At 35.4% G+C, this 23,092-nt stretch overlaps 1 protein-coding gene across 5 annotated transcripts in view; it reads right to left on the reverse strand.

Moving 5' to 3' along the window:
- TEX15 (testis expressed 15, meiosis and synapsis associated) overlaps window positions 1-23,092 on the reverse strand; it is an 84,819-nt gene that overhangs the window by 36,014 nt on the left and 25,713 nt on the right. For all 5 annotated transcript variants that reach the window (XM_034647644.1, XM_034647645.1, XM_034647646.1 and 2 more), the window contains exons 3-4: window positions 12,672-12,822; window positions 2,265-2,430 (exon numbers count right to left, since the gene is read on the reverse strand). In XM_034647644.1, the coding sequence (XP_034503535.1) occupies window positions 2,265-2,430; window positions 12,672-12,810 (305 nt within the window). In that variant the 5' untranslated portion in view covers window positions 12,811-12,822. The remainder of the gene's footprint in view (window positions 1-2,264; window positions 2,431-12,671; window positions 12,823-23,092) is intronic.

The raw sequence follows: 23,092 nt of genomic DNA on the forward strand, positions 1-23,092 counted from the left end.
GCAGTGGACTTAAGAATAATTCAGTTTCTCTTTTACCCATTAAAACCAGTTCAAGTTTCTTAACTCCTCAAAGCGTCTCTCAAAATTCTTAAGAAGAATAATCAGTCCCTCATCTGTGCATCTATATCTTTATTGTAACATTATATTTTATATTTACTTGTATGTCTTCTAAACTAGAATGTGAACTCTTTAAGACAGGAAAAAACATTCACTGTTCTTCGAGGGTTATCAAATATAGTGTCTGACACAGTAGGTACTCAAATGTTTAATGAATGATGGAATACACAGATGTTTAGATTTTTAATGCTTTGACTGATTTCAGACTTAAGAAGTGGTAGATGGAATGTAGATAACAAGTGGAAATAGGTATCCTTTGGAGATACTTGTTTTTGCTGAGCCCATAGATATACTAACTCCTCTAAAGGGAGTAATAGAAAGAAAAGCCATGGGGCACTTGGGTGGCTTACTCAGTTGAGCATCCAACTCTTGGTTTCAGCTCAGGTCATGATCTCAGGGTCATGAGATTGAGCCCCAACACCAGGCTCTGTGCTCAGTGGGGAGTCTGGTTGAGATTCTCTTCCTCTCCCCCTCCCCACCCCATTCTCTCCAAATAAACAAACAAATAAATAAAATCTTGAAAAAAAGAAGAAAGAAAAGAGAGAGGGAGTCAATGTTACTAATATATATTCTTTTCATTCTATTATTTTCTTCTGCTAACCATTCTTTTTTATTTTTCTTTTTATTTTCTTTTCCACTTGTGCCTTAAGGCTAAAGGCACTTTATAGCATCAGTGTTTTTTAAAAAAATGAAATAAAAATTTAACTTAACAATTAAGTGCCCACTGTGTTGCCAGCTTCATAGTATGAACATAAAAACAAAGAAGATAAAACTCACAATGCAGGAAAATCAGACAAAACCAATATATGGTAGTAAGACCTATAAAATGAGTATAAAGTATAGGGGAAACAAATGAGTTTGTCTAATTGGGCGAATAACTAAGAAATCAATAAATCCTACACCTGTTGGTTATTTGCAATGTTCTAACATGTTGCATATTGTTGGGTAGTTGTTCTAATTTCTCTAACATCAACAGGTTGTAAATTAAGTGTTGGGCAGGGGGGCATTATGAAAAAGGACAAAATTTTGAAATGCCTAAAAGAACTGAAATCAAAGAACAGTACCAGGAATTAATTTTTGATCAAACTCTTATTTCAATCTGGAGGTGGCAGGATATATCTAGTCCATTGCACTTTTGCTCAAAACTGTTGTTTTCTGGATGACGGAATATGCTATCAACTGAATCTGTCATTCCTACCAATTCTCTCAAAGTGACATCAGGGGTAAGTATGTTTAAGTAAAGAGGAATTGGAGTTGTAAGGACAGAAAAAATAAATTAATTAATTAATGAATTAATTAAAATAAAAAGTAAAAATAAAAAGGAATTAATTCTAAAACAAAAAAAGAAAACAAAACATTCCAAAATGAGTTCTAAGTGTGGGTCCTTGATCAAGCTACAGTTAGGTTTTAAGTTAAATGCCAATTAGTGAAGGAGGAAAAATCAGAAAAAGAAAAAGGTAAATTGTGTTCACATAAGATCTAGACCTATAAATACAAAATGTTTACAATGAGAACTCTGCATATGCTTTTCTTCTTTCTTATGAAAACAAAAAATGGATTATGCCTTCCCAAAAAGTACAAGCAGTACTTTAAAAAAAATTAAAATGAAACTAATTTAACACTCTGTGTTACCTATACTCAAATAAAAAATTTTTAAAAGAAAAAAAATAGTGGCTCTAGTGGAATATCTGGAAATAGCCAGATACAGTCCTGCCAAATTAAAACATCAACTAAGTATCTGAATAGATGAATCAAGGAAAAAAAGTTATTTTCCTGAATACTTTAACTGTTGTTTTATATTATGGAGGAGGCACAAGGGATCTACAAAATGGGTGCTTAATAAATGTGCTGATGTATGCTTCTGAGAAAATTTATCAAGATTAAAAAATTGCAAGTGTCTGAAATCTGGCTACATTAAAACTTACATTAAAACCTGTAAAACTTATTAATCAGAATCTTACACTTAGCTCTTCACTATTACACAAGGCTATGAGAAGCCAACAAAATAATGAATAAACAATCTCTGTACTTATTTTCCTAGTAATACTTATCAAATCTCAAATGGTAGAAATTACTAGTTCATATGACTTCATAGTAAAAAACAAAAAAACCCAAAATCTCAACCTTCTTTAGATCGAGTAACTTACCTCTTAGAAGTAAATTTTTTTTCCAGATTCTCATTGCGAACCAGTTTTGTATCCCCAAACTGCCACAATGACTGTAGATCACAGCCTACATCAAGCTGGCACTGGTTAAGAGTATCATGTATGAAACTATACTCTCTAGTATTGGTGCAACAAGGTGACAAGTAAACTAAAGAAAAAGAAAAGGGAAGTGGTTATTTGACTTTAAAATTAGATCTTTGCACATCTACATAATGACATACATAACTGTAATATCAAAACCAGAAAATGACATTGATAAAATCCACAGAAATTAAGATTTTACCAGTTTTACATGCACTTGTGTGTGTATATTCTGTGCAATTTTGTCATATATATAGATTCATGGCAAGCACTATAATCAAGATACACAAGTGTTCCATCCCACAAAGATCTCCCTTAAGCTGTTCTAGAAATAGTATCATATTGCTAACCGTATTCCCCTTCTCTGCCTCTAAGTCTTGAAAACTACTAATCTATTCTCCATCTCTATACTTTTGTGATTTCAAGAATGTTTTGTAAGTAGAATTTTGTGGTTGTGACCTGTGGACATTGGCTTTTTTTATTCAGGATAATCCCTTTGCGATCCGACTAAGTTGTTATTTCAATACATGGTTTCTTTTTATTGCTGAGTTAAGTACTCTATGGTATGGATGTACCATAGTTAAACCATTCACTAGTTATAAACCTAGGTGGTTGCCAATTTTTGGCTATTACAAATAAAGCTGCTATGAACATCTGTGTATAGGCTTTTGTGTGGATGTACGTTTTCATTTCTCTGGGATAAATGCCCCAAAGTGGAATTGCTGGGTCATACAGCAGTTGCATGTTTAGTTTTTAAAGAAACTATCAAACTGTTTTTCAAAGAGTGGCTGAGCTATCTAGTTTAAACTGGTTATATGACTAATTTGGTTTCTCCATATCTTTGCTAACATTTGACATTGTTATTCTTTTAATTTTAGCTGTTTTAACAAATGTGTAGTGATGTCTCATTGTGGTTTCCATTTCCTTAATGGCTATGATGCTGAACATCTTTTTATGTGCTCATTTGCCACCCGTACATCCTCTCTGGTGAAATGTCTGTTCACGTCTTTTTCCTTACTGTTTGGATTGTCTCACCACCCCCATTTTTGCTTACTAATTAGTTTTGAAAGCACTTTATATGTTCTGGATATGAGCTCTTTTCATAGACATGATTTATAAGTGTTGGCAAGGATGTAGAAAAAAGGAGCCCTCATGCACTATTGGCAGAAATGGAGTTCTTCAAAAATTAAAAATACAAATACCATATGATTCAATAATTCCACTACTGAGTTTTTACCCAAAGAAAATAAAAACACAAACGTGAAAAGGTACAGGCACCCCTATCTTTACTGCAGCATTATTTACAGTAGCCAAGATATGGAAGCAGCCCAAGTATCCAGCAATAGAGGAATGGATGAAGATGATGTGAGAAAGACAAATACCATATGATTCCACCTATACGTGGAAAATGAAAAACAAATGAATAAAAAAGCAGAATCAGACCCATACATAGAAAAACTGATGGCTGCCTGAGGGAAGTGGGGTGGGAGGATGGGCAAAATGGGTAAAGGGGAATGGGAGATACAGGCTTCTAGTTATGGAAAGAATAAGTCATGGGGAGAAAAGGTACCCAGTAGGGAACAGAGTCAATGGTATTGTAATAGTGTTGTAGGGCAACAGGAGCTACACTAGTGGTGAGCACACCACTGAATCACTATGTTGTATGCTTGACAATAATGTAACATTGTGTGTAAACTATACCCCCTCAAAACCCAAAACCCCCATTTTCTTCCTCTCTAAGTTTTCTTTTCACTTACCTAACAGTCTTTCAGAAAATAAGTTTTTAATTGTGATGAAGCCAATTTACCAATTTTTTTCTTTTTTAAAGTTTATTTATTTGTTTTAGTAATCTTTACACCCAACATGGGGCTTGAACTCACAACTCCAAGATCAAGAGTTGCATGCTCCACCAACTGAGCCAGACAGGGACCCCACCCAGGATTTATTTTGCATTATTTTTTGTGTGAAGTAGGGGGAAGTTCCTTTTCTTGCCTATGGATGTTGTCCAATTGCTCCAGCAATATCTGATAAAGAGACTACCTTTCCTCGACTGAATATACCTTCGCAAAAATTAAAAAAAAATTAATGGAAAGAAAATCAAATGAGCATTTTAATGTGGGTATATGCTCAGCATGCTCAGCATGGAGCCCAATGTGGCACCTAATCTCAGGACTCTGAGATCATGACCTGAGCAGGAATCTAGGGTCCAATGCTTTTTTTTAAAAAAAGATTTATTAGAGAGAGAGTGTGCAAATGAGAGAGAGAGCAAGCTGGGGCGGGGCAAGGAGAGGGGCAGAGGGAGAGAGAGAAGCAATTTCCCTGCGGAGCAGGGAGTCAGATGCAGGGCTCCATCTCTGGACCCTGGGAGCACGACCTGAGCTGAAGGCAGATGCTTAACTGACTGAGCCACCCAGGTGCCCCTTAAGAGTCTAATGTTTAACCAAGTGAGCTACCCAGGTGGCCTAGCATTTGCAGTTTAAAGCATAAAAACACTACACGTTTTGTTAGATTTATACATATGTACTTCATGTTTTGAGCTATTATAAATGGCATTATGTTTAATATTCTGATTTTCATGTATTCTTTGCTAATATATAGAAATTCAATTGATTTTTCTATTTTTTCTTTTTTAATTCAAACATAGTTGACATTCAATATATTAGTTTCAGATATACAACATAGTGATTCAACAATGATATACATTATGGAATGCTCACCACAGTAAGTGTAGTTACCACCCATCACCATACAAAGTTACTACGATATTAATGACTATCCCCTAGGCTGTACTTTTCATGCCCATGAATTATTTACTTTATGAATGGAAGTTTGTACCTCCCTCTCCTCTGGCATCGCCTAGTTTCTTCTCTGTATTTATGAGTCTATTTCTGTTTTTTTGTTGGTTTGTTCACTTGCTTTAGTTTTTTAGAATCCATATTAAGTGAAATCATATGGTATTTGTGTTTTTCTGACTTGTTTTACATAGTATGATACCCTCTAGGTCCATCCGTATTGTCACAAATGGGAAGATTTTATTCTTTTTTGCAGCTGAGTAATATTCTAGTGTGTGTGTGTGTGTGTGTGTGTGTGTGTGTGTGTGTACATACACACAACACCTCTTCTTTATCCATCCATCTATCCATCCATAGACACTTAGGTTGCTTCTATGATTTTTCCATTTTGATCCTGCACCCAGTGACTTGCTGAACTTATCAGAGAATTTTTTTCTTTTTTTCTTAGATTCCTTGGGATTTCCTATGTAGACCATCACGTGATCTTCAAATAAAAAGTTTTATGTCTCCTTTTCCAATCTATTTTTAAGTTAAATTCATTCACTTTTTGCACTGGCTACAATTTCTAGTATTATGTTGATAAGAATGGTAAAAGAGAATGTTCTTGCTGTCTTCTCTTACAGAGAAAGCTTCAGTTGTTCATCATTAAGTGATATTAACTACAGGTATTTTTTATATATTCTTTATGAAGTTGAGGAAATTCCCCTGTTCTTAGTTGGCTGGGTCTCTCTGAGTGTTGAATTTAGTCGAGTGCTGATTTAGTTGAATACTTATTTTGCATTAATTAATACGATCATGTAATTGTTCTTTATCCTTCAAATATAGATTCACTTTCAAATACAAAACCAGGCTTGCATTCCTGAAATAAAACTCTTTTGGAAGTAGTGTAAAATTCATTTTATATTCAGTACTACTGAATTCTGTTTGCTTATATTTTGTATAAGATTTCTACATCAATATTCATGATGGATATTGGTATGTATTGTTCTTTTTTTTTGTATTAAATTTGTCTGGTTTTAAAACCAGGGTAATAGTGGCCTCATAAAATTATTCTCTATGTTCTGGAAGAGGTTCTATAGAATTTGTATTAACTCTTTCTAAATAAGAAATCTCCAATAAAGCCATCTGGGCCTAGAGATTTCTTTACAACAGTGTTTTCAATTATGAATTCAATTTCTGTAATAGTTATAAATAAGGGTATTTGAATAATTTATTTAGTATTGTGTAAGTTTTGTTACTTTGTACTTTTTGATAAACTGGTCCATTTCATCTAAGTTGTCAAGTTTATAGTTCATAGTATTCCTTTTTTAACCTTTCAATGGCATGGGTCAGAAATGATATTCCATTTCATTCCTGGTAGTGGTAATTTGCAGCATTTGTGTCTTCTGTCAGTCTTGCTAAAGGTTTGTGAATTTTTTGATCTTTTCAATCAACCAGCTTTTTTGTTTCATTGATTTTCCTTCTTCTGCTTGTTTTGGGCTTGATATTCTATTTTCTTAAGGTGGAAACTGAGATTACGGTTATGAAATCCTTCTTATTTTTAAAATTTGATTCCAGTATAGTTTACATACAGTGTTATATTAGTTTCAGATGTACAATACAGTGATTTAACAATTCTATACAGTACTTAGTGTTCATCATGGTAAGTGTGCTCTTAATCCCCTTCACCTGTTTCACCCATCTCCCTACCCACCTACCTCTGGTAATTATAAGCTTGTTTTGCATAGTGAAGAGTCTGGTTTTGGTTTGTCTCTTTTTTAGTTCATTTTCTTAAATGCAACATATGAGTGAAATCATATGGTGTTTTTCTCTGACTTATTTTGCCTAGCATTATACTTTCCAGATCCATCTATGTTGTTGCAAATGGCAAGATTTCATTCTTTATGTATGATTAATATTCCATTGTGTGTGCACATGTGCGTGTATACCACATCTTCTTTATCCATTCATCTACCAATGGACACTTGAGCTGCTTCCATAATTTGGCCATGGTGAATACTACTGCAATAAACACAGAGGTGCACAGATCTTTTGAATTAGTGTTTTTGTATTCTTTGGGTAAATACCCAGTGGTGATATTACTGGGTAATATGAAATCCTTCCTATTTTCTAATTTAAGGATTTAGTACTATAAATTTGTTAGCAATGCTTTAGCTGTATCCCTCAAATTTGATAGGTCACATTTTCATTTTTATTTGATGTATATTTTTATTCCCCTTGAAATCTCATGAGTATTTAGAAAGGTGTTGTTTATTTTCCATGTATTTGGAGACTTACATATTGCTCTCTATTAATTTCTACTTTGCACATGGTCCAAGAACACATTCTGTATGACTCCAATTCTTTGAAATATGTTGAAATGTGTTTCGTGGCCCAACATATGCCTATCTTGATGGGTGTCAAATCAGCACTTGAAAAGAATGTCTATTCTGCTGTTGTTGGGTGAAGTCATGTACAAATGTCAATCAGATTCTGTTGCTTGACAGCTTAAGTTGTTCCATATTTTTGCCGATTTTCTGTCTTGATGTGGGGCTTAAACTCATCGGCCTTAAACTCACGACCCTGGGATAAAGACCTGAGCTGAGATCAAGAATTGGACACTCAATCAACCGAGCCACCCAGGCACCACAACTGCTGATTTTCTGTCTCAATAGTTCTATCAATTGTTTTTTCTTTTTTAATTTAAATTCAAGTCAGTTAACATATACTGTAGTACTGGTTTCAGGAGTAGAATTTGGTGATTTATCACTTACTTAAAACACCCAATGCTCATCCCAACAAGTGCCCTCCTTAATGCCCATCACCCATTTAGCCCATTCCCCCACTGGCCTTCCCACCCTCAACCCTCAGTTTATTCTGTAGTTAAGAGTCTCTTATGGTTTGCCTCCCTGTTTATATCTTATTTTATTTTTCCTTTTCTTCCCCTATGTTCATATTTCTTATTTATTAAATACCACATATAAGTGAAATCATATAATATTTGACTTTCTCTGACTTATTTTGCTTAGCATAATGCACTCTGTCTAGTTCCATCCGCATCGTGGCATATGGCAAGATTTCATTCTTTTTGATTGCTGAGTAATATTCCATCGTGTGTGTGTGTGTGTGTGTGTGTGTGTGTGTGTGTGTGTATACATCACATCTTCTTTATCCATTCATCAGTCTATGGACATTTGGGCTCTTTCCATAATTTGGCTATTGTTGATAATGCTGCTATAAATATTGGAATGCATGTGCCCCTTCGAATCACCATTTTGGTATCCTTTGGATGAATACCTAATAGTGCAAGTGCTGGGTCACAGAGTAGTTCTATTTTTAACTTTTTGAGGAACTGCCATACTATTTCCCAGGGTGGCTATACCAGTTTACATTCCCAACAACAGTGTAGGAGGGTTTCTCTACATCCTTGCCAACATCTGTTGCTTCCTGAGGTGTTCATTTTAGCCATTCTGACAGGTGTGAGGTGGTATCTCATTGTGGTTTTGACTTGTATTTCCCTGATGAGTGATGATGAGCATCTTTTCATGTGTCTGTTAGCCATCTGGATGTCTTCTTTGGAAAAATGTCTGTTCATGTCTTCTGCCCATTTCTTAGCTGGATTATTTGTTTTTTTGGGTGTTGAGTTTGATAAGGTTGCTATAGATTTTGGATACTAACCCTTTATCAGGTATGTCGTTTACAAATATCTTCTTCCATTCCAAAGGTTACCTTTTAGTTTTGTTGATTGTTTCCTTTGCTCTGCAGAAGCTTTTTATCTCGATGACTGCTGAGGCTAGGACTTCCAGTACTATGTTGAACAACAGTGGTGAGAGTGGACATCCCTGTCATGTTCCCGACCCTAGTGGAAAAACTCTCAGATTTTTTTCTCTATTGAGGATGATATTAGCTGTGGGTCTTTCACATGTGTCCTTTATGATGTTGAGGTATGTTCCTTCTATCCCAACTTTCTTGACAGTTTTTATCGAGAGGATGCTGTATTTTATCAAATGCTTTTTCTGCATCTATTGAGAGGATCATATGGTTCTTATCCTTTTTTAAATTAATTTGGTGTATCACGTTAACTGATTTGTGGATTATTGAACCCCCTCTGCAGTCCAGGAATAAATCCCACTTGATCATGGTGAATAATCCTTTTAATGTACAGTTGGATTCAATTAGCTAGTATCTTGAGGAGAGTTTTTGCATCCATGTTCATCAAGAATGTTGGTCTGTAAGTCTCCTTTTTATTGGGGTCTTTAGTTTTAGTTCTATCAATTGTTGAGAGAGGTGTGCTAAAGTCTCCAACTGTAATTCTGTATTTGTCCATTTCTTCTTTCAGTTCTAACAATTTTGCTTCATGCATATTGAAGCTCTGTTGTTTGGTACATACACATTAAGGTTTGCTATGTCTTCTTGGTAGACTGACCCTTTCATCATTATGCAATATCTCTCTTTGTTCCTGGTAGTTTTCTTTCCTCAGAAGTCTACTTTATCAGATATTAATAAAGCTACTCTCACTTTATTTCGATTGTTTGCATGGCCTATCTTTCTGCTTATGTTTATTTTCAAAAAGTGTGTATCACTATATTTGAAGTGAATTTATCAACAGTATATACTTGAGTCATGTTTTTTAATATAGTCTGTCAACTTCTGTTTTTTAATTGGTATATTTAGATCATTTACACTTAATATAATTGATATGTTAGGGCTTAAGCCTGCCATTTATCTGTTTATTTTTCCCTTCATTGTTCAATTCTCTATTTCATTTTCCTGACTACCTATGGGTTACTTGAACATTTAAAAAATTCATCTTGATCTATTTTTATAAAAACTTTTAATTCTGAGGTTAACTGTAGACTCACATGTAGTTGTAAAATATAACACAGAAAGAGCCTATACCTATTCACCTAGTTCCCTCCAAAGGTAATATCTCACTTTATAATTATTTCCCTCATATTCGCTGAGAATCACATCAGAGAATGTTACAATTTTTCTCCAACTGTCAAATACAATTAGAAAACTCAAGAGGAGGTGCCTAGGTAGCTGAGTTGCTTAGACATCTGCCTTTGGCTCAGGTCATGATCCTGGGGTCCTAGGATTGAGCCTGCTTCTCCCTCTCCCTCTGCAGCTCCTCCTGCTTGGGCTCTCTTTCCCTCTCAAATAAATAAGTGAAATCTTAAAAAAAAAAAAAAAAGAATAAAAAAAAGAAAAAACTCAAGAGAAGAACGGTCCACTAAATTTCCCTATATTTTGACTCTTCCTATTGTTCTTTCTTCATTCCTAATGTTCCTAGCTTCTTTCTTTTGTTGTTTTCTGTTTAGGGAACTTTGTTTAGCCATTCTTTCAGGTGGATCTGCTGATGTAAAATTTTTAGTTTACTTCATCTGACAATGTTTACTTCACTTTTACTCCTAAAGGATATTTCTGCCAGGGACAGAACTCTGGGTTGACAGTTCTTTTCTTTCTACACTTGAAAAATGTGCCATTTCCTTTGGACTCCATGGCTTCTAATGAGAAATCTTCAGTCATTCAAAAAATTTTTCCCCTATAGGGGCAGCTGGCTGGCTTAATTGGTAAAGCATGTGACTCTTGATCTTGGGGTCATGAGCTCAAGACCCTGTTGGGTGTAGAGCTTACTTTAAAAACATTTTTCCCCCCAGGAGAGCCTGGGTGGCTCAGCTGGTTGGGCAGCTGACTCTTGGTGTTCAGCTCAGGTCATGATCTTGGGGTTCTGGGATTGAGCCCTGCATTGGGCTCCACATTCAGTGAGAAGTCTGCTTGAGGATTTTCTCCCTCTCCTTCTGCCCCTTCCTCCACGTGCCCTCCAAAAACAGTAAATCTTAAAAAAATTTTTTTCCCTTATAGATATATGGTTGCTCTAGTTTCTTTCAAGATTTTTCTGTCCTTAGTTTTCAGAAGTTTGATTATGATGTGCTGTAGCATGGACTTTTTTTGGGTTTATCTTATTTATTAAAGCTTATTCAGCCTTTTGACTATATAGGTTTATACCCTTTGCCAAATTTGGGAAATTTTTAGCCAATATTACTTCAAATACTTTCCCACACTCTTTTACTTTGGGGACACTGAGGACAAAGATGTTTAATCTCTTATTATTGTTCCACATGTCCCTGAAGCTCTGCCAATTTTTCTTCTGTGTTGTTCAGGCTGAGTAATTTCCATTGCTATTATCTTCAAATTCACTGACTCTTCCCAAAGTCTTCTCAATTCATCTCTGGAACCCTTCCGCTGAGTTATTTCAATTACTGTATTTCTCGGTTCTAAAATTTCTACTTGGTTCTTTATTATGTTTTCCATTCCTTTGCTGAGATTTTCTATTTTTCTTTTGTTTCAGGAGTGTTCATAATTGCTTATGAAACATCATTATAACGGCTGCTTTAAAAGCCTTGCCAGATAATTACAACTTCTGTTTCATCAGAGTGTTGGCATTTGTGGATTATTTCTCATTTAAGTTGAGATTTTCCTGGTTGGTGGTAAATGAATGATTTCAAAAAACTTATATCTTGGTCATTTTGGATGTTAAGAGACTCTGGATCATATTTAATCTTGGGTTTTAGCAAGCTTCTACTGAAACTGAGCCAACAGGGGAATCTGCCAGTAGGGAAAGGGGGGGCTTACGAATTCTTTACTACCAGGTGGGACTGAAGTTCTGGCTCTCCACAGGGTCTCCAGTGACACTGTGGGGGGATGTTTTGTTACCACGAGGAAGGGGGAGAAGTCACTGTTCCTGACTCAGCCTCCACTGACAAAGTGGGAGAGGGATGGGTGCCTTGTAACTGACAGGTGTGACAGAAGTCCAGGCTCCTTACTTGGTCTTCATTGGCTCTACTCCAAGTGAGAAGGGGTGGCTCATCACCACAGGGCAGAGGTAGAAAACCATGGAGACTGCAGAGGCAGGGGATGGCAGGGAGGGGAACTTGTTACTGCCAAGGGGAAGTAAGTGGAAAGGCATAAGTGGAAGTCTAAGTCCTCCACTTAAGTCTTTGCTAACAAAGGTGTACAGGTTATATTTTTACCTCTAGTTTTTTGTAGGAGTAAGGTATTTATTCTCAACTAGGTTTTTATTTTTCTAGGATGTGCCTTTCCCAGTCCTTGGCAAGGGAGAACAGACTTTTCTTGGGGTTTTCTGTGTCTATTCCAGCTAGCATTCCTGGACTGCTGGCATCCAATCTAAGACATGGAGGAAACAAAAAAATAAAATCCAGAGAACTTACTGCAATGACATTCCTTGATTCCCAGGGTCCTTAGCTGGTCCATTTTCTTCTCTAAACCTTTCAAAGTCTTCTACTATTTGTTTTATGTATGATATACAGAATTTTTAAGTGGAGACATGGAGACACGTTAGGAGACATGTCTGTTCCATGTACCTTTGTGTGGATACATGTGTGTTTAAGGAATTAAAGGCATGACTTAACCTAATTTCATATAGTCAAAACAGAAGACAAACAAACTGAGAATCAGAGAAATGCAATCATAGTTATGAAATAAACCCATCTTCCATGGAGACAGTAAATATTACCTTTCCCAGCTGTCCTCCTGATCTTGGGAATAGTGAATTTTTTCAGAGGATTGACTTCTACACCAGCGACTAATAAAGGGTCACTGGTTGAGTTCATTTTCCACAGTGTCTTATGTTTAGCAATCTCTTTCATTTCCATTTTGTTGGTGGCCTAAAATCAACCCCAAAGTATTAAATAAAAGGTCAATAAATACAGAAGAGGCAACGGCAGTATAACAGTTTAAAAATTCTTACGTGGAACTGAATATATATTATTGTTCACATTCACAAGATTCCAATCTCAATTTGCCAAGTTATCCAAAATAAAAAATGAACTAACAACTTTACCTTTTATGTAATTTTTTGAATATTTATTTTGTAGTTTCTAATAGACCTCTTCTGTGTAGTTTATGTGACTATAATTGGGTAACCAAAATTCTGTGTTCCTGAAAAGCTTAATAACTTCCAAACAATTTTAATTAACATTTAGTAAAATTCTTGCCAAATACTATATTTTTTAAAGTATTTTGCTGACACATTTCCATGAATAGAATGATATTCTCTAAATCAGAATCTCTGCCTTTGGAAGAAACTTACTAAAGTTGTAAACCAACTACTGCATGACTATCCCTGCAAGTGCCTGAACAGTCACCCATTTGCTGTTGTTTCATAGTATCACTCTATAAATGGATTAAGGCCTCATATATTGTCACACTAGTAACAGATTTCTTTTCTTCCCTCCTCCTTTCTCTCTCCAGCCTTCCCTCTACCCCACACTCAACACAATGATTCTTAACCTTTCAAGTAGAACTCATAACCAGGTATTGAAGGAGAGTTACGAGCCTACCCACAAAGAAATACACATAGACATGGATTTTTCATACCATTTCATAATATGGTTCACAGGCCTCCAGCTATTAACTGCTTAGTTCAAACTTAGATCATAATCTACATTAAGAGTTGCCAAAATTCTACAGAAGGATCACAAAGGAGAAGATTCTACAGGAAGTTCACAAAAGATCTTGCCCTCAATCTCCACTCCACTCTTTATGAAAGATAATCTTACAACATCCCAATCAAACATGGATCGGAATAGGAAAAATGGACAGAGACCTCTAGAAATAGAAGAAAATCAGTCTTTCTCACCCCGCCTCCTTGATAGACACTAGTAGTGTTGCCTCCTAACAAGAATACCCTTAAGATACACTAGCTTGAGCCAGAGTGCCTGGCTGGCTCAGTTGGGAGAGAACGCGACTTTTGATCTTGGGGTTGTGAGTTTGAGCCCTGCGTTGGAAGGGAAGAATAACTTCTTTAATGACTTAAATTACAAAAAAACCTCTTCAATTCAACAGGATATATACCTACTGCACACAAAGGTATACTATCATCAGTTGAATATACTTGAAGAGCCAAGTACTTCAACAATACTCAATATTGCCTTTAACTACAGTTAAATTGTATTTTCGGTAAAGATGAATACTATTTCAGCTCTATGGTTTCTTATAAAATGTTCCTCTGATAGAATTTACTAATAAAGTAGACTTCTGAAATTCACTGATTTTGTTCCTTTGTGGTTAGGATAATACTAAGCTAAGTTAGAAAGTATTTATTTTAATTTTTTTTAAAGTAAGCTCTATTCCCAACATGAGGCTTGAACTCATAACCCTGAGATCAAGAGTCACATACACTACTGAGTGAGCTAGCTAGGTGCCCCGCAAAGTAGCTAAGTTAAAAACTGTGATGAAAGATGAATATTCAGGGCACAATGATATTCAATGTTCTTCATTAAATAAGTTGCACCCAGCAATTTTTCAAGCAGGAATAATAATCTTTTAACTTCAGCCAAACAAATTAGCCATGTTAAACTGATAACAAATTCATACAAATCTTTACAGTCATATATCACAGTTCCATAACCATTATATTTATACTATTTTTACATACATGTACAGAACATATTCCATTATATACTGCAGAATACATACAATAGTCCTATAACCACTGTCCATGTATTTACATGTATCACTTATTTTTATAAAAATAAAATCAGGAAGTCTGAATTCTGAGTGTTCATGCTGAGGCTGTCCTATGAGGTCCTGGGTTATCCTAGGTGAGCAGTAGAAAGAGAAAATCAATTCTAAAAACTTCAAGAACAGTTAATGCACAGGGCACAGCATATGTTAGGTCCTTAATAGATATTCAAATGAAAGAAAGAAAAAAGATCAAACAAACAAACCAAAAGCAGAAAGGTTCCCCAACAACTAAAACATCTATTCATATAGGACTTGTATATTATGAGCAGATTTAAGCTAATACATTTAAGTATTATACAAGGGGTGCCTGGGTGGCTCAGTCAGTTAAGCGTCTGACTCTTGATTTCAGCTCAGGTCATGATCTCAGGGTTGTGAGATCCAGCCCTGAATTGGGCTCCATGCTCAGCGAAGAGTCTGTTTGAAATGCTCTCTCTCCATGTGTCCTTCCCCCTGCTTGTGCTCATTCTTTAAATAAATAAAATCTTTTAAAAAAAAGGATTATACAAAATAATACATTTCAGAAAAACTTATTAAAACTGATTCAAGAAGAAATTAAAAGGATTCATCATCTTAATACCATTAAGAAAAAAATTAGTAGTTACAAATGGATATTCTAAAAATAAAAATGATATTAATGTCTCATAAACAAGCGGAGTTCATCCCAAAAACACATGGGAGATTTAGCGATAGGAAATATGTACCTTTCATTTACTACATAACCCTTTTAAAAAAGAAAAATCAAGTGATTATCTCAATAGATGCAGAAAAGCATCTGATCAAATTCAAAATTCACTTATGATTTTTAGAAAAAAGTTTAGTAAAGTGGAATTGACAGAAACATTCATAATATGATGAGTATCTACCAAAAATTTATAGCAAATTGCTAAATATCAGAAGCACTCCCTTTTAAATTAAGAATAAAACAAGAGGGACGCCTTAAGCGTCTGCCTTCGGCTCGGGGCGTGATCCCAGAGTCCTGGGATCAAGCCCCACATCGGGCTCCTCTGCTGGGAGCCTGCTTCTTCCTCTCCCACTCCCCCTGCTTGTGTTCCCTCTCTCGCTGGCTGTCTCTATCTCTGTTAAATAAATAAATAAAATCTTAAAAAAAAAAAGAATAAAACAAGAATAGCTTGGTTTCCCTTACCTCTGCTACCCTTTAACAGTAGGCTGTTATGATTTTTTGCCTTTTACATGCGTCAGCTTATTATTAATTAACTTTAAAATCTCTAAAAGCTTGCTGATCTCTCTTTAACAACAAAAGATGCCTCAGTTTCAGAGTTTTCTGGCAAATAACCCTTCTATCTTAACTTATTTTTACAATTACATTTGTGCCGAATACTGATTTTCTATTCATTTTCCATCCCAAAATAAACTTAAGTAAAAAATAAGTCTATTTTAGAATATTACACTAATACTGTAATGATGATACAGCAAAGATCATTCACTCCTCTTCTAGTAATCTCAGGACAGAGTTCCTGATGAATAAGTGATGAATAAGCAATATTCTCAGAACTTTAGTCACAAAAGTAAATTCTGAGTTCTTTTGTAGAGTGCTAAATGGTTCAGACTAAGAATTACTTCTGATAAACAAAAGGTTAAATCACATCGCACATATGATAAACTACATATACACTTAGTGAAATTAAGCCAAGAATCCCTCAGTTAAGACTACACAATGCAGAGATAAAATATATTTTTGTCCTATTTTTCATTTTATGGATCAGGGATCGGCAAATTGTAGCCTACTATTACTTTTCACAGGGACTACAAGCTAAATGAAAAAAAATCAAGAATAGTACTTCATGTCACTTATAAAATTATATGAAATTCAAATGTAAGGGTCCATAGTAAGTTTTACTGGGACAGAGCCACACCCATTCATCTATCTATCGTCTACAGCTGCTTTACTATTAGAAAAGCATAGCTGAGTAAATGTGACAGAGACCCAATGGCCTACAAAGACTAAAATGTTTACTCTCTAGCCCTTTACAGAAAAAGTTTGCCAACCTGTTAGAGATGAAACAATACAACTAAATATCAAAAAATTGGGACAATAAAAACTAGGTCTCATGATTTCCATTTCAAGGCTCTTTCTCCTATTATCTCTCCACTGTATTCTGAGTTTCATCCCTACTCACTTTGGTTCTCTGCATCCTGCCCAAAAGCATTTAAACAAGCTCAAACCCGATCATTTTAAAAACAAAATACTTGTTTTGTCATATTTGTCCTTATCCAGATCACCTCCCACTTTCTCCTCAATCTGTTTCGATTTCCAACTCTACCTCAATAGCAATCTTCAGTCACCAGTGATTTTTCACATCAGTATCTCGCTCATATAAGTACACTTCTGGCTCGTAACTTACTTAGCCTCTCTACATTTAATACTCTTGACCAATCTGTTCCTGAACTAATACACTCTTCCCCTAACTTTTGTGACTTCATAATTCTGATCTCAGGTGGTGTTTTCTCAGTTTTAAAATAATTCATCTTTATTTGGCTTTTATTATTGTTTTAATTAATTTTTACTTATATAAGGGAAATAAGAATATTCTCTTCAAAGATTTTTAAATATTTTATCAAGCTAATTTTAGTCAAAACAGAATCTTGTGGTTTTAATTTGCATTTCTTTCATTACTAGTGAGGTTGAGTCATTTTATTTTTTCTATCATTTGTTCCCATCTTTTTCTCCATTTTTTCTTCTTATAGGTAAGATGGTTTTTAAATGATTTGTAAGGATTCTATATACAGAGAAATTAGTTTTTGTCTGTCATAATAAGTGTTCCAATATTTTTGTCTTAATTTCATTTATGGCATTTGCCTCCCATAGCAAAATTTTAATTTTTGTGTAGTTTAATTTCTCAATCTATTATTATACTGGATTTTTATCCTATTACCAGCAGTGTGTGAGAGTTCCAGTTGTTCATATCCTCACCTCATTTGATATTGGCTGACATTAATTTCTGCCAATCTGATATCTGCAAATGCTATCTCACTATGGTTAGTTTGCATGTTTGATTTTTGATGAGACTGAGTATATTTATTGGTCATTTGTGTTTTCAAACCTATGAGATGCCTGTTCAAGTTTTTTACTCACTTGTCTATGAGACTATTTATTCTATGTATTTGCAAAAAATCTTGTTAAGCTACTAGCTTTTCACCAATCATACTTGTTGCAAATAATTTCCCCTCACTTTCTAAATTTGTCTTTTCAATTTTTTGAACAAAAATATTTAATGTAGTTGAAATTATGAATTTTTTCCTTTATATTTGTGTTTTTACTTCTGATCAAATTTAAGAAATGGTTCTCCCCAAGTTTTAAAGATAATCCCCTCTATTCTCATCTAAAAGTTTTATAGTTTTGCCTTTTACCTTTAAGTCTTTAAATCACCTGAAATTCATTTTGGTCTGAGGTAAGTAAGGGCTCAATTTTCCCATATGAGTATCAAATCATGCTAGCATTTATTTGAAAAATCTTTCCGTATTCATGATAATCTCTAACATAAATCAACTTTCCACATATGCATGAATTCTAGGGTCTCTGATCTGTTTTACTGGTTGGTGTCTTTCTGTATTCCTGCACCAACACCATACCACAGTAATTGATATATGTTTGGGCATAACCAAAAGAAAAGAAAAAACAAGTCTTGTTCTTCTGAAGCATCTTTGCTTTTACATACATATTTTAAAATGTTTGTCTAATAAGAAATCTTGTTTAGGTTTTAATTGAAAATTCACTGAACCTACCACTGATCAAATGACATTGTTTTACTAGTCTCCCTATCTAAAACATGGGCTATCTCCCCACTTATTCATGTCAGCTATCCTTCAAAAAAGCTTATTTTTTCCATGAGGTTCTAACATGTTTTAAAGAATTTATTCTAAGTTCTTCATAATTTAAAAATTACTACATGTTATCTTTTTAAAAAGTTTTATTTATTCACTGCTAATGTTTAAAATGGCATTCAGGATGATAAAACTAACATTCATCTGTAACATTTATTAGGAATCAGACCCTTATCTAAGTGCTTTAGATATATATTGATCCATTTAACCATTGTCTCCCTATGAGATACACTTATTTTAAAATTATGGAAAAATGTGTAAGTTAAATAATGAGCCCAAAGACACATAGCTAGGAAGTGTTTGTTGAATCTGGAATTCAAAGCCAGGCAGCTTGGCATCAGAGTGAATGCACTCAACTACTAGGCAAAATGATCTTCAGTGAAACTGGTTTCTATACATTGACTACAAAGAAATCTTGTTAAGCTCCTATTAATTCTAATAATTTCTCTTCATAAACAACCATATCCTCTCTGGATGATGAAGGGCATATAATAGCGATTTTCAGTTTATTTCTTTTTTCCCAATTACTATACCATTTATTTCTTATGCCTGCCTTACTGGGCAGGCTGGGAGTTCTAACATATGTCAAATATAAATGATAATGTCAGGTGCCTTGGTCTTTCTCCCGAACTTAAAAGGAATGTTTTAAATCTTTACAACTGAATGATAAATTCTTTTTTTTTTTTTTTAAAAACCTGCCATATCAAGTTAAATTTTCCTGGGTATAAAATTCTAGACTGCCTGCCATTTTCTTTCAGCACTCTTAAGATGTTATCTCACTACTTACTACCATCTACTGCTTCTATTAAGAAATTGCCTCCTGGGGCACCTGGGTGGCACAGCGGTTAAGCATCTGCCTTCAGCTCAGGGCGTGATCCCGGAGTTATGGGATCGAGCCCCACATCAGGCTCTTCCGCTATGAGCCTGCTTCTTCCTCTCCCACTCCCCCTGCTTGTGTTCCCTCTCTCGCTGGCTGTCTCTATCTCTGTTGAATAAATAAATAAAATTTTAAAAAAAAAAAAAAAAAAAAAAAAGAAATTGCCTCCAATCTAACTGTCACTCATTCATTGGCAAATCTTTTTTCTTTGACAGCTTTAAAAAATCTTTGTCTCTGGTGTTCTGCATTTTCATTATAACGTTCTACTGTAAGTATATCATGGATTTCTTGTATTTAAGGTTTGATATCTTTGACATGTGAAATTCTCTGCAACTTTATCTTTGAATATTGTTGTGGCATTGCTCTATTTCCTTAGAACTTCTAGTTACCTATATTCAAACTTCTACTTTTATTCTTCATGTTTCTTAATCCCTAATTCATATATTTCATCTCTTTTTCCTAGGTTGCATTCTCAATAAAGTTGATTTAAAATCACCAGTTGGTTTAACACACACATACACACACATTAAAAAAAATGATATAATATCTGAGTTGTCTGCTTTAAAATCACCCAGTTTGTAACTGCTGAACCTTGAAAATGGGTACATGGGGTTCTATTTTCATATATGTTAGAATTATCCATAATAAAAATAGAAGTATAAGAGTATTTGGCTAAATGTGCATAAATTATCTTTAAAAGATAACGTTGTCTATGGAGAAAGGAATACTAGGTGACTTAGGAATGGGGAAGAGAGAGATTTATCAGTTTATATCTTTATTACCTTAATTTTTATCTCCACAAATTTATACTCTCTTAAAAATGAAAATAATCTGCTCACTATTGCAACAAAAAATGTAAAATACCTAAGAATAAACTTAAGAAATGGTCTGGGCTGATAGGAAGACTTCTAAAAAACTGAGGGTCATAAAAGATTTGCTTAAGGAGGGAACGGGCATAATTTATTTTTGAGAAGGAGTACTTATTATTGTGAATATGCAAAATCTTTCTACATTAAGTCCCTAAAGTTGATTCAATCTTGAAGTTGACAAAAATAATACTAAAAGCTATGTGGAAAAAGAAACATAATCAAGAAAATTTGAGAAAGTAACTGGAGGAAGAAAACTGGCACTATTAAATATTATAATTTAATAATTACAGCAATTTTAATTAGCTGGGTATACTATCACTCAATTAAATTTAGGTTTTATTAGTAAGAAAGGGGTTAGTAAATAATAGGCAACTTAAAACTGTGGTTATTGAGACAAAAATAAACAATGGAACACCATAGTCAGAAAAAACACCAAAAAACCCCCAGGATTTTGAAGATGTTGATATTGGTATTTCAAATCAGTGGGGAATCTATGGTATTTAAACAGTACCTAGCCATATGAAAAACAAACACAAAAGTTAAAACTACAGTGAAGTGTATTTTTTCCATACCTCTCAGATCAAAAAATATTAGAGTCTGACAATATCAAATGCTGAAAAAGGTGCAGAGCAAACAGAACTCTCATATACTGGTGACTGTGTAAACTGGTACAGTCACTTTAGAAAACAATTAGGCATTATCTTGTAAGGCTGAAGATGTGCATTACCTTCTAACCTAGCAACTCCATTCTCTAGGTATAAATACTCAAGCATCAATTCACAAAGTGTGATCCCAAAACTTCTGAGGGTCCCCAAGAGCATTTCAAGGTGACAGCAAGGTCCTCTTTTCCAACTACGTATCTGTGAGGTTGTATTTCTTCATATTCTTCAAAACAACAAAAACTGCAGAAGACTAAATGCAGAAGCAGGTGTGAGGATTCACCTGACTTCTAGTAAGCCTGATTTGCAATAATGGAAAACAACAGCACTCTTCTTTGGGAATTAGTTATTTTTCATTAAAATATTATTTATATTAAACATGATGTGTTATTATTTCTAAATGAAAAATTAATATGTTAAAAAATTTCTTGATTTTAACTTGGTACAGTAAACATTAATAGATGTCAGTAATCCTCATTAACAAGAGTTCTTTAGGTCTTAAATTTGAAGGGTGATGAAAGGGACCGTGTATAAAGAATATACTTGGTTTTCTCCTGGCAAAGAGCTTCAAAAACCCTTGGAATTTCCTGAATGATAGGAGTGATTTTGTTATGCTAAAAAGTGACTCAGGGTGGGCCCCTACACAGCTTCAAAATGGGGGCTAGTGACCAGAAAGACCACATATGTGACTGAAGGGTTAGGACTTCCAGTTGCTCCACCTGGGAAAAGGGCAGGAGAATGAGTTCAGTCACATGTCCAAAGATTTACTTAATTGTGCCTCCTTAGTGGAACCCCAATAAACACTAAAGCTCAGTGATGCTTACTGATTGGTGAACACACTGATGTGCTGGAAGGGTGATGCTTCCAGACTCCATGGAGAGAGGACATGGAAGCTCTATGTTCAGGAACCTCCCAGATCTCACTCTATGTATGTCCCACGTAATAAAACTGTAATTGTAAGTACAGTGCTTTCCTGAGTTCTGTGTGTTGTTCTAGTGAATTACTGAAACTGAGGAGTTCATGGGAACTCTTGAATTTTTAACCAGTTGGTCATAGGTGTGGATGGCTTGGGGAACCCACCTGTGGCTGGCATCTGAAGTAAGCGCAGTTTTGTGGAAGACTAAACTCTTAACTTGTGGAGTCTGCCACTAAGTCCAGGTGGTTATGGGTTGTGTGTGTGTGTATGTGTGTGTTTAGAGAAGGGGAAGAGAGAGTGGATGTGAGAGAGAGAGACAGAGAGAGAAAGAATGGAGGGAGGGGCAGAGAGAGAAAAAGAGAATCCCAAGCAGGCTCCAGGCCCAGTGCAGAGCCTGATGTGGGGCTCAATCTCACAGGCTCGAGATCACGAGCTGAGCCAAAATCAAGAGTGAGATGCTTAACCAACTGAAACACCCAGGTGATGGTAGTTAGTGTTTCAACTGGATTGCATTACACTGCAGTTAGGGTGGAAACAGCAAATCCTAAAGCCCAAATCTGTGAGAACCACTACCCCAGATAAGCTCTTATACACGTAGTATACCTAAAAGCAAGTAGACGAGTGTTCAAAGCAGCACTATTATTGAACAACTGAAATGTCCATTACTGACCAGCAGAGTGGATAAACTGTAGTATACAACACGTCAGGAAATACAACACGACCAGTGAAAACGAACTACAGCCATATGAAACATAATGTCAAAACAAGTTGTGAGAGATTAAAGTATGATGCCATTTATATAAAGTTAAAAAATGTAAAACTGAACAATTTAGAAAAGAAGAAATAGGGGCTCCTGAGTGGCACAGTCAGATAAGCGTCTAATTCTTGGTTTCGTCTCAGGTTGTGATCTCAGGGTCATGGGATGGCACCCCAGTCGGGCTCCATGCTCAACGTGGAGTCTGCTTAAGATTCTCTCTCTCGGGAGGTTAAGATGGCGGAGGAGTAGGGGACACCTTTTTCAGCCGGTCCCCTGAGTTGAGCTGGATAGGTACCAGACCAGCAGGAATATCCACGGAATCAGCCTGAGACGCAGGAAGATACATCTGGATCTCTACAAATGAACATCTCCAGCGCTGAGTATCGAGGTACGAAGCGGGGAGCCGTGAAACCGCGCACAGATATCGGAAGCTAAACAGAAGGGGGAGGGAGCCGCCGTGTCAGGGCGCCGGGAAGCGGTAGCCACCT

Source organism: Ailuropoda melanoleuca, chromosome 18 (assembly GCF_002007445.2).
Source record: "Ailuropoda melanoleuca isolate Jingjing chromosome 18, ASM200744v2, whole genome shotgun sequence".
Classification (NCBI taxonomy): Eukaryota; Metazoa; Chordata; class Mammalia; order Carnivora; family Ursidae; genus Ailuropoda; species Ailuropoda melanoleuca.